Source organism: Haliotis asinina, chromosome 12 (genome assembly GCF_037392515.1).
Source record: "Haliotis asinina isolate JCU_RB_2024 chromosome 12, JCU_Hal_asi_v2, whole genome shotgun sequence".
Lineage (NCBI taxonomy): Eukaryota > Metazoa > Mollusca > Gastropoda > Lepetellida > Haliotidae > Haliotis > Haliotis asinina.
Window position 1 is genome coordinate 29,268,847 of NC_090291.1, and position 12,872 is coordinate 29,281,718.

Consider the following 12,872-nt stretch of genomic DNA (forward strand, 5'->3'; position numbering starts at 1 on the left):
GATACATATAGCAATATTATTTCTGAAAACCGGTACCTCTGACGCGACCTCCTTCTAGGTTTTGTTAGACCCAGCGTAGGAATATAACGAATGATTACGGGATTCATCGCTAAACCATATGCGCCTCCGGTTTGCCAGGTTCCATGGCAGCACCGTGTTACACCATCTCACTCGTCGACGGCGATGTAGGCGTTTCAAGGAGGGGGCAAGTTTTGGACGTTTGGAAGGTATTCCTACTTATCGGAGACGGTTCCTGATTGTCTGATCGTACCCTCTTCGGGCTCCAAACTGTTCTTGTGCTGTGTCCCGGGCGGTACATTGGGGGTCACGTAGGTGGGTTACCCGCATGTACCGATCTTGGGCAGGAGTGGTGACTTTAGGTCCTCCTGATCTTCGACGGTCATTTGTCGAATTTTGTTTGACGAAGTCGATCCCACAATCAAGTTATTGTGCTGGAATGAACGTTCCAGATCCATGCCCCCTCAATCTTTGATTCGCCAGCTTGCAATCGCCCAATTGCCTGATTTCGATCGGCAGCGTTCAGACGTCCCATTTTCGTGTACAGTACTTGCAAAGATCGTAGATGAAATTGTGAGATTCATTTGCGTCTTTATGGTCACATGCTGTTCTCATATTTTGCGCGTGAGAAACAAATCATTGTGCCTGATATTCGTGCTGCATGACATCCACGTACATCATGACAATGCTGATTGATAAAACCGTTCAAAATCATTTTTGGTTGCTTTTGGTCAAGCATGATCTTCTAAAACCTTCCAGAAACAACGAGCAACCCTAAAAAATTGTTTGAGTTTACATATGTGTACAAAATTGTAAGTATCATTTTTTAATTTCATTTGGCGTTTCTTTTTTGAAGAGCGTATATTGCCAGAAAAGCTGTGTTTTGTGGCATTGTCATTCATCGCAAGACAGTGCTGTAACTGTAGATTTAGTGAAGGACAGCTTTACCTAAGTGCACTAGCATGTATAAAATTCATTCGTGATCTTGCAACTGAACCCGACAGCTGTATTTATAACGAAAGATGCTGAATATAGCTATATGTATGTTTCATACTCTTTTTTTGTTCCATGTTAATATATTCGTCGGCATACCTGTCTTATCATGTGTCAGAGCTAGCGTGGGACCACCTGTTTGTACTTATACAAGAAACACGCTATACCACCTTTGACCTGTGCCCGTGTGTAGGCTTAACGTTATAAAACTTCAAGTCTAAATTTAGGTTTCAATTGTGTCGAGGTCAGCGAAATGGCAATGACTAACCTAGTTGCCTAACAACAATAAGTATGCCTTGTATCGGACGCATGCACCCTCACCCTTGTGAGTGAGTGAGTTAGGTTAACGCCGTTTTTAGCAATATTCCAGCAATATCACACCCGGGGTCACCAGAAAATGGCCTTCACACATTGTACCCATGTGGGGAATCGAACCCGGGTCATCGGCGTGACGAGCGAACGCTTTAACCACTAGGCTACTCAACCGCCCCCCTTGTTGTGAGCAACTTTACACTTTCTTGTGCAATCTTACTCTGGCTGTTGCTGGCGAAGGCCTTCTGTAGTGTCAGTTATGGGAATCATGACTTTCTGCTGTTCCTTGTCCACTATAATATCGTTTGGAATATCCAGTTGCAAGCACCTTAAGGACATTGACCTAATTTTACAGTCAGTGTATATATCCTGATCTACATGCAGTGTTCACAGGAACATGCTTTTTCAAAACCCGTTGCAGTTTGTTAGTTTAGTTTGTTTATTGTCAGTCAGCAATATTTGAGCTATATGGCGTCGTTCTATAAATAATCGACTCTGAAGCAGACAATCCAATGATCAACAGCATGAACATCAATGGGATTCAATGACATATGTCAACCAAGTCAGTGAGCCTGACCACCCTATCCCGTTAGTCGCCTCTTACGACAAGCAGTGTTTCTGAAGAAAACTACAGACATGAACTTCCTACTGCAAGAACCATGCGCACTAGAACATCAAGCACTGCTTCACTAGATCCGTAAAGGTGCAAGCACTGTCTACCAAGAAACGATATGTTGCAGGCAATGTTTAGAGGACACGTCCTGAAACAAACAAAGCATAAGAGGCAAATACGTTCTTACTATGAAAACAAGCAGCAAGGAATACATGTCAAAGTCACCGTCCAAAAGGACACCTTCACGTCCCAGACAACACATTTCGAATGCACAACTACACTAATATACTGAGAAAAATGAAAACTTGACACTCAGTATTTTGGGGACCATAATTTAATATTTATTTCAAGGCAACATCTCGCCGTTTGTCTTTAACGTTGATAACATTTAACATTTGGACTACCCGCCACAATGAAGTTCACAGAATGGAGAACAAGGGAACTGAGGTGTTCAGTAACGATTGTGTCCACTTCTATCGTCTCGTACTGCCACACAACGTCTCCTCATGGATCTCAGAACATTTGTGAACACTGCCTGAGGAAGACGTCGCCATTGCTCAGCAAGGACATGTTGAAGATCTTGCAAGGTCTGTGGTGAATTGACCTGTTGACGTTAGTCCAGGGGCGTGTCTCTGCAGAACAGGTTGCAAAACATGATCCCTGTACTGGACAGCAGTTAAGTTCCCTTGAACAACAACAAGAGGAGAACGTCAGTGTGCGTAGAAACGTCCCCAAACCATGACGAACCGCCACCAAATCGGTCAACTTCACTGACGCAGAGTGGAGCTTGACGTGCACCTCGTCTGTGGTACACATAGGTCCTGCCGTCGGCAAATCTCGACGTCCCGATGCAATCATTGCTAAGACAAGAACATCCCGATGCAATCACTCCCAAGGCAGGAACATCCTGATACAATAATTTCCAAGACCGGAAAATCCTTATACAATCATAGCCAAAACAAGAACATCCGTTACAATCATTGCCAAGGCAGGAACATCCCGATGCAATCACTGTCAGGAGAAGGACACCCTGATGCAACCATTGCCAAGACAGGAACATCACGATGCAATCACTGCCAAGACAGGAACATCCTGATACAATCATTGCCCAAACAAGAACATACGTTACAATCATTGCCAAGACAAGAACACCCTGATACAATCATTGCCAAGACAGGAACACCCTGATGCAATCACTGCCAAGACAGGAACATCCCGCTTTAATCACTGCCAAGACAGGAACATCCCGATGCAATCATTGTCACGACAGGACCATTCTGATGCAATCATTGCCCAAACAAGAACATACGTTACAATCATTGCCAAGACAGGAACATCCCGATGTAATCACTGCCAAGACAGGAACATCCCGATGTAATCACTGCCAAGACAGGAACATCCCGATGTAATCACTGCCAAGACAGGAACATCCCGATGTAATCACTGCCAAGACAGGAACATCCCGATGCAATCACCCAAAAGACAGGAACATCCCGATGCAATCACTGCCAAGACAGGAACATCCCGATGCAATCATTGCCACGACAGGAACATCCTGATGCAATCACTGCCAAAGCAGGAACATCCTGAGGCAATTACTGCCAGGAGAAGGACATCCTGATGCAACCATTGCCAAGACAGGAACATTCTAATACAATCACTGCCAAGACAGGAACATCCCGATGCAATCACTGCCAAGACAGGAACATCCTGATACAATTATTGCCAAGACAAACACATCCCAATACAATCATTGCCAAAACATGAACATCCGATACAATCATTGCCAAGACAGGTACGTCCTAATACAATCATTGCCAAAACAAGAACATTCTAATACAATCACTGCCAAGACAGGAACATTCTAATACAATCACTGCCAAAACAAGAACATTCTAATACAATCACTGACAAGATAGGAACATCCCGATGCAATCACTGCCAAGACAGGAACATCCCGATGCAATCACTGCCAAGACAGGAACATCCCGATGCAACCATTGCCAAGACAGGAACATCCTGATACAATCATTGCCAGGAGAAGGACATCGTGATGCAACCATTGCCAAGACAGGAACATTCTAATACAATCACTGCCAAAACAAGAACATTCTAATACAATCACTGCCAAGACAGGAACATCCCGATGCAATCACTGCCAAGACAGGAACATCCCGATGCAATCACTGCCAAGACAGGAACATCCCGATGCAATCATTGCCACGACAGGAACATCCCGGTGCAACCATTGCCAAGACAGGAACATCCTGATACAATCATTGCCATGAGAAGGACATACTGGAGCAATCATTGTCTTCACAGGGGCATACAGATACGATTATAGTATGAACTGCAAAGATCTATTTGATTATTTACTTAAAGATTTATCTTGTATACATATATATTCGCTTTGTCACGTTATAAGTACCACATCGGTTCCACGTGGTATTCCAGAATTCCCTCGTGATAAGTACTGATTATGAGTAGTAGAGTACTGTATCTGTCGAGATTGTCATTATTCTCAGATGAACATCGCCATTCGATCAAGCTATGTACAAATAAAGAGACTATATATGAAACACTATACTGATGATACCAGCTGTCGTGGAAGGTTAGAGTCCAAAGTTTAACTAGCGTACTGACCTGGGATCACATGAACATACGACAACTCTGTACATTAATACCGATTTGATATGTGAATAATATCGCATTTAAAAGTATATGCATCGATCAATTTGACCCTTGATAGTGAATGAGTGAGTGAGTGAGTGAGTTAATATTTAACGTCACACCCTTGATAGTGTGTGTACTTTGGCTTAATAGTATAATTTGGCTTGATGGTGTAATTTCCGGTTATAGTTTCGCCTCCATACCGCTGCCCATGAAAAACGTTGGTTTAAAGGTGGGATCCTGAATGGCGTCTCTGGTGATGTTGAACCGACTGATGTCATACTGGGTTCGCCCATCAACGGCGAGTTCGCAAAGGATCTTACCAAGAATCCCTGCAAACCTGAAAAGAGAACCATGAACACTGAAATCCGCCATCAGCGAAGATGTTACAAAAAAAACTATCCATACATGAAGATGAGTGATCACACCACACCACACCACACCACACCACACCACACCACACCACACCACACCACACCACACTATACACCACACCACACCACACCACACCACACCACACTATACACCACACCACACCACACTATACACCACGCTACACACCACACCACACACCGACTGCTTCATGTTTAATATCATTTTCAACTTAGGGGGTTGGTCTAAATAACCGATGTTTGCAAGTGCTGTTTAAACTTTTTGTCTGTATAGCATGATGTGTCACGTTTGTGAACACATTAATATTATGATGACATTCGTAGTACTATTATTTCTGACAAACTTTTCTTTGCATGAGTTATCTATAGTTATCGTCTTAATTAATAACGCCTGGTATATATTTTTATTAAAATGTCTACACGAACTATTTTCATAACGAACTGAAACGATGAAACAGCGAAAGATATCTCACTTGTACGCATGTCCAGCGCCACAACAAACGATGACGTCAGACCAGCCCTTGTACGCGCATGTGTCGACTACGAAGTTCCTGTCTGGAGGCATAGTGTAGAGGCAGGTCCTGGTGTTGAGGATCGGTCCCGCAAACTGAAAGCAATGGCGTACACCGTCATGAAAAACAAGGAAGTTAGTTAGTGAAGAAAATGCCTCACACAGTTCTGTTCGTGGGTTTTCTGTGTGACGGTCCATGCTTAAACCACTGGGGCACCTCACCTCCCTATTCACGTATGTATTCACAGAGATTCTCCTGCGCTCATGGCACAGAAAAACATATAATGACAAGAATAATCTCCGTCTCGTTAATTGTATGTTTTGTGGTGTTTATAACATGCAGTCAAGGAACGTTAAGGACGGGTGGCCAAGCAGTAAAGTCGAAGACACGGGTATCGAACCCCTAAGTGTGGATCCACCTTGACATGTCTGGGTTGCCTAAATGAAAACCTAATCTGCTCTTAGTCACTCTGGCAAAACAAATATACATGTTAAAAATATTCGCAACACAATGTACTTACAATGCGCTATTTCTCGTGGGCAACCGTGGCATTTATGGTGTAACGGTAGACATTTGATGTTTACCCGTCTATTCATCCTGAATAGCCTTGTAGCATATTATATAAAAAGAGAACTGTCTATGTCATGCATTTACCTTAGGACAGATCACGTTGACGAGATCAGTGCAAGCCTTTTCTCGCACTGGATCGGGATCAAACGTCCTGGTGTCGGCGGTGACCGCGTGACCTCCAGCGTCGACGCCGACTTTGGTCCCTGTGTTGCCGTGGATGGGGAGACCGTAAATGTCGTAACGGGACCCATGGAAACACCACACTGGAAACCTATATAGGTAACATGTTAGTGGATAACGCGTTCTCTTGTCACGCCGAAGTCCTAGGTTCGATTTCCCAAGTGGGTTCAATGTGCGAAGCTCATTTTGGATGTTCCCCGCCGTGATATTGCTGGGATACTGCTAAAAGCGGCGTATAACAAAACTCACTCATATACTTAATTGAGATCGAGAATTAACAAAACAGATATTGGCAACAGGTGTGAATAATGACACATGTTACTGATACAACAGGTATTTTGTGTTTTTGTCAAGAGGCGTAGGACACAGTTCGTATAGGTTCTTTGAGGATGTGGTGAAACTTACTGAAGAAACTTGTCCTACGGTAAAAAGATTGTATTTTGTACGGGAAATAATCTGTCAACACGTCACAATTTAATTCTGGACTCACAAAAGTCCAGAAACTCTCAGCACTGTGGCCACTCTCTCACAAGGGATTTCGCAAAATTAAACAGGCAGCTGTTATGTATGTGTGCTAAGGATGAAAAAATGAAAAAAAATTTTTTCGAAAACTCAAAATTTAAACTCGCTCCAATGGGTCGCGCCAATGGGTAGGCCCATGGGCGAAAGTGTTTCATTTCATCCAGAATGAATGTTTTGGAGGTTGTAAATGAATGAAAAAATGTTAATAAGTATCATGACACAAATTTCAGCTTGTTGTGACTTGACTCTGCTAACTGACAGCGATTTTGAAAAATCTCGCCCATGGGTGAAAAACATATTGGCCCATGGACGAGAATAATTAATTTCATTGAAACTACATGTTTTTTTTCCAGGCTGTGCAGTTTTTCAATAAATGAACGTGTATTTATTATTGTCTTGACACGAAATTAAGCTTATTTTGACTTAATTCGGCTAATTAAGAGTGATTTTTCAAAAAGACTCGCCCATGGGCGAAAACCATTTGGCCCATGGGTGAGAATAAAATAAAAAAGTACATTTATGAGTATCATGACAGAAATTTCAACTCACTTTGACTTAATTCTTCTAAATGAGAGCAATTTTGAAAACTCTCGCCCATGGGAGAAAGACATTTTGGCCCATGGGCGAGAATATTTGCCTTCACTCAAAATACATCTTTTCCTGTGGTTTTGGAGGTGTAAATGAATGAGGATATATTTATATGAGTATCATGGCACAAAATCCAACTCATTATGACTTAATTCTGCTTATTGAGACCGATTTTAAAAAACATCTCGCCCATGGGCGAAAAACATTGGGCCCATGAGCGAAAATCTTTCCTTTTCACTCCAAATACATCTTTTCTAATGTTTTGGAGGATGTAAATGTATGAAAGTGCCATTATGAGTATCATGACACAAAATTCAACTGATTTTGACTTAATTTTGCGAATTCAGGAAGATTTTTAAAAATATGCCAGAATAATCACTTTTACTCAAAATACATCTTTTCCCGTGTTTTGGATTTTGTAAATGAATGAGGATATATATATATGTATCATGGCACAAAATCCAACTCATTTTGACTTAATTCTGCTAATTTGTAACAAGTACAAGAATCTGGACTTCCACTTAAATTTTCATAGCTTTTTTTTATTGTCTTGGAGGTTGTAAATATATGAATGAAAGTGTGTTTATAATTATCACGACAAAAAAAAATGAAATCATTCCGGTCTTAAAAATAGATGAAATTCTAATGACAATTCAGTTTAATTTCGTGAGTTTAGTTTTATGTTGCACTCAGTAATATCCCAGCAATATGGCGGCAGTTTGTAGATAATCGAGTTTGGATCAGACAATCCAGTGACCAACAGCATGAGCATCGACCTGCACAATTGGGAACTTATGACATGTGTCAACCAAGTCAGCGAGCCTGACCACCCGATCCCGTTAGTCGCCTCTTACGACAAGCATAGTCGCCTTTTATGGCAAGCATGGGTTGTTTAAGCCTTTTACTTCCAGCAACATATACAATACACTTAGAATACTAAGCCTTGAGATTCTTTTGAATTTAGGTATTCTATAAATATACCAAAATTCAACCTATATCTATGAAGTTGAAGTTATTTGTGAAAGCCCTAATCAAGAGTGACCAAACTCCAGTGACTATGCTGGGACACAATGATAAATGGTGTTGTGAGATCTTTAACCTGTATTGAAACATGTCTTGCCAATACCTTGGAGAACTTGTGCCCGAGAATGCCCGAGAATAGCAGAAGACTCGTGTCTACGCTAATTAACGACCTAAAACACATACACACAGACTTCGGTGAAAGAATGAGCTGCGGAACCAATTCCTGAATGATAGTCGTCGCACGAACAGTAGTCGAGAAAGTTGGCGTCATCGTGAATCGAGGGTCTGTGAGCAATGTAAACTGCATATTGTGAGACAGTGGCCACAATAAAGAATAAAGAAGATCTTGACAGAAGGCTTCAGCGTCTCAACGAGCAGCTCCAAAGACAAGAGATTTCCGTAATGAGCTGTGCTCATCAGACTGTCTGCCTCGCTCATAGTGACCACATTACTGTACTTTATAACGTATTTGGTTTTCCTTCATGTCCGGAGCGTCGAACGCCATAGTGTTGACACCTGATTACCTCCTTACGTATTACCCGAGACATCGAATTTACCAAAATTTCAATTCAATTTTAGACAGCCCAGGCAAGTCGTTTGTTTAAGGAGTAAGAGGATTAGGAGGCATGGTCGACTAGATTTCTTTGTTTAACTAATCCCACACAGCCTTCACCAATAGAGGGAATGATTTCTGTTCAGTTATGACATTGCTGTTCTCCATATGTCTCTATTTTCTCCACACATCTCCATGTTGTTGTATTTGTGTGTTTTGTAACTCTGATTGGGACTGGTGAACAAGCTTTACAGTACCTCACCCATACAGCATATAATACAAAATATAAATGAAGCATGTGTCGTCATCCATATGAACTATCATATAATAACATATGCATACATATCATTACATCAAATACATCTATCATATAAGTAAACATGAAAAATAGAATTATGGTTTGTTGTGTCTGACTAGCTCTTTGTAGAAACACTGAACATTTGTGAGAAGGTTTTTGACAAGTTAATTAGTTTCCTGTTAAAAAATTAAAAAATCAAGCTTTGTGTTTTATGATAAAATCGTGGACGGATCAACTATTTTCTGGTTTTCACAGTGAATAAGTTCTTTTCCGTTCACCGAAGTCATCATAGACCACAGTGAGAAAAGGTCGATCTTCAAGCAGTAAGGAAGACCATGATAGCGTATGGAGTACGTGTGTCTTGGTCATCTCCTCCGTTATCCCCTCCCCGAATCCACACCCCACCAGGGCGTGTAGGACTTGTCTCGGTGAATAAAAAGGGACTCCTATAACCCCATATACCCCTAATCACAATGCTATAATTTGTCGTTTTTGTGTATCCGGTTTTGTGTATTCTGTAATATTGTATAGTACTGGTGAAGTGTTAATCAAAGCAATATTTTGCTTGCTAAACGAACCACATTTTTTGAGAATCAAAATATGTTTTAAGCACATTTCCAAAATTGAAATGCAGCATGCACACAATAACTAAATTGGAAGGAATATCGTGGCGGACAAGGTTTTCCAGAGCACCTGCACATAAATGTCAATGTCTTTCAAAGACTAATATGTGCAGGTCTTGCAAAAGGACAAAGCAGGTATGCTTGACAAAGTTCTTGCAAAGGAGGTTTATACACAACACCAAAACCAACCGGTCAGCTCGACGCCTTATAGAACAATCAATTCGAGATTTCCTTTGAATGTGAGATATTTGGCTGCGCGTCTTGCGCAATCAGTCTTTTTCATCCATATACACTCACGAACACCTGTTCATTTCAAAGCTGGTGTCTCCTAATGACCTAACGTGATCCATGGATGAATTTTGTACATGACAAGTCAAATACACATGAAAGCGGCAGCTGTTATACTCCAATAAACAAGACCAGCGGACGAGACATGACTTTTTCGGTGCAAATTGTCGTAGGCGCTTTGCGGAAATTACGTAAGTGAACGCGGAAGAAACAGAAAGCGTCATCGTTCCGCTCAGTTTCCATTGTCTTTGCGAGTTATGCTGAGATACTCAACAAACTGAGATAAAAGTCAAAATGATGAAAAAGTGGAAATCAGTGTGTGGATTAGAACTTGAAAATCACTCATGAAGTCTCTGACAAAGTAATATCTGTTCAGGTCATGATCATTTGGAAAAAAATACGAAAGTTCTATGGATATACAACTTCTTATAAGGTAAGCAGCATTTCGGCGTAGCTGTTAAACTCGTTATCAAGAAAGGAATATCTTACAGGTAGTCCTGTAAGTTAAACCTTTGTTTTGGGTCGAGTTCAAAATCGTTTGGTGTAGTGACAACGGTGTTGTTTTATGGGATTAGACACGGCTTTTCTATAAAAAAAGTAAAATGTGTGTCCTCAGGAAACGAAATAAGACACGTGTACCAGAATGTAAGTGAATCGATGTTAGCGAGTTCAATCAGTGACTTCAGTTAAAATGGGCTTTCAGTTCACTCCTTCCAGTAGTAATGAGTTATTTAGTTTCTTGGTAAAATTGCTTGCAAGGTGAATGTTGAAAATGACAGTTTTCAGGATCATTTTAACAACTTCAGTTATGGCAAATGCGCTGCTATGCTTCACGTTTCGTCCTACTTATTTTACGGGAAGATACCTTTTTGTAAACAGCTATATGTTCATTCTGAGAACTGGTAAAAAGGGAGAATATATCTCGTGAAAATGAATTTTGAAAGACTGCAGATCAACAGTTCCAGTTGTCTCAACAACATAATTTCTAAAATACTTCGAGACAACAATCACGGAAGCCAAAGTAAATCTGTGTAGCAAAAATAGTGAAAATTTATTTAAAAAATAGAAAAGTAAACGCAAAGTCAATCTTGATTACATTACGTATTCCTCATAGCCCGATATAATGATTACACATTAATAGTATGGATACGTTAATGTATAGTTTAAACTAATCTCCTCAAGTAATCGGGACTGGATTGTCAAGCATAAACATACATATCAATGCCGCTCCATACCAATAATATAATTACATAACATACATGATAACAACACTTCATGTTCCGCTCGTCAAACGTCAGAATAAATTTACAGTTATCAAAGCAGACTAACAGGCCCACTAGCAGTAAAAAACAAAACAAAAACAAATAAATTAATAAATCCAAATGAATAGATGGAATACTAAAAACCACCAAAATATGCACGCCCCCTTTAAAAAGGTAGAGTGCAAAAGTGGCAAACCGGTAAAATATGTCAAGATTCAAACTCAAAACTATACAATCGTATTTTACTAGATAAATCAGAATGGTCTCAATGTCATAATGTGGGTAGTTACAGAATCGAAGCAAAATATTGTACATATATGTATCATGAAATAATAATTTATCAACTGAATAACACATAAAAAATACTCTTATGATATGTATAACATCACATTTGAGTAAAAAAATGCATGCGTTGAGCTTGTTAGATGTTTTAAAGATCAATGGAATAGGTAGAAAAGGACACCCCCACTTGGGAACTTGGGAGCAGAGAGACGCCACGGTTCAGTGGTTACAGCTATTGGGCCTTCTGTGCTCTCTGCTCAATATATTAAGGGTGGTGATGTAGATGAAGGTTACGCAGGAAAAGTAGGTGTTGTGGGTATACTACGTCAACAGGTAGCTGTGCAGTCAACCAGATAGTTTGTTGTTTTAACCTGTCTGACAATTGTTACGCCTGACCAGGGAGACAATAACAAGCTGATGTTAACACATGTGATCTAACGATAGTTTTGCGTTCTTTAGCATGTTTTGGAAGGGATGGCCGTGATGTATCATTTATTCTTTCATTCATTCACATATGTACTTCTTTCTTTTATTATTTCTTTCATTCATTCACATATACTTCTTGCTCTTCATTCATTCATTCATTCATTCATTGTAAGATTTCGACTGATACAGTAAACTGACTGAAGTACTGTTAAACGCAGCCTAAGTTGCGATGGAGACGAATCAGGTCACTGTGTGCATTGGAGCATGAGGAGGCGCATACTAATTAGTACAAATGGTAAAGGAAACAAGCGAGTGACCTACCCCTGTTGTAGATAATTTCTGGTCTGACAAATGGGAGAATACCCCATAAAACCTCGGACGAGGAAAAACCGGAACGGGCAAACGGGAATTACTAAAAATGGAGACCACACTTTTAAAACGAAACATGCTAAACTGGGTAGGTACACTTAAAACTACTAGGCAGGTACATTTGGTGAATGTCAGCGAAATTGGCAAGACATGTTTCAATACAGGTTAAAGATCTCACAACACCATTTATCATTGTGTCCCAGCATAGTCACTGGAGTTTGGTCACTCTTGATTAGGGCTTTCACAAATAACTTCAACTTCATAGATATAGGTTGAATTTTGGTATATTTATAGAATACCTAAATTCAAAAGAATCTCAAGGCTTAGTATTCTAAGTGTATTGTATATGTTGCTGGAAGTAAAAGGTTTAAACAACCC

General features: G+C 40.4%; 1 protein-coding gene across 1 annotated transcript in view; it reads right to left on the minus strand.

The window, feature by feature from the left end:
- Window positions 1-4,789: 4,789 nt before the first annotated feature.
- The window catches only part of LOC137257461 (monomeric sarcosine oxidase-like), a 33,844-nt gene continuing 25,761 nt past the window's right edge, over window positions 4,790-12,872 (minus strand). Inside the window, exons 8-10 of the mRNA XM_067794791.1 lie at window positions 6,165-6,351; window positions 5,472-5,605; window positions 4,790-4,946 (exon numbers count right to left, since the gene is read on the minus strand). Coding sequence (XP_067650892.1) covers window positions 4,790-4,946; window positions 5,472-5,605; window positions 6,165-6,351 — 478 coding nt within the window. The remainder of the gene's footprint in view (window positions 4,947-5,471; window positions 5,606-6,164; window positions 6,352-12,872) is intronic.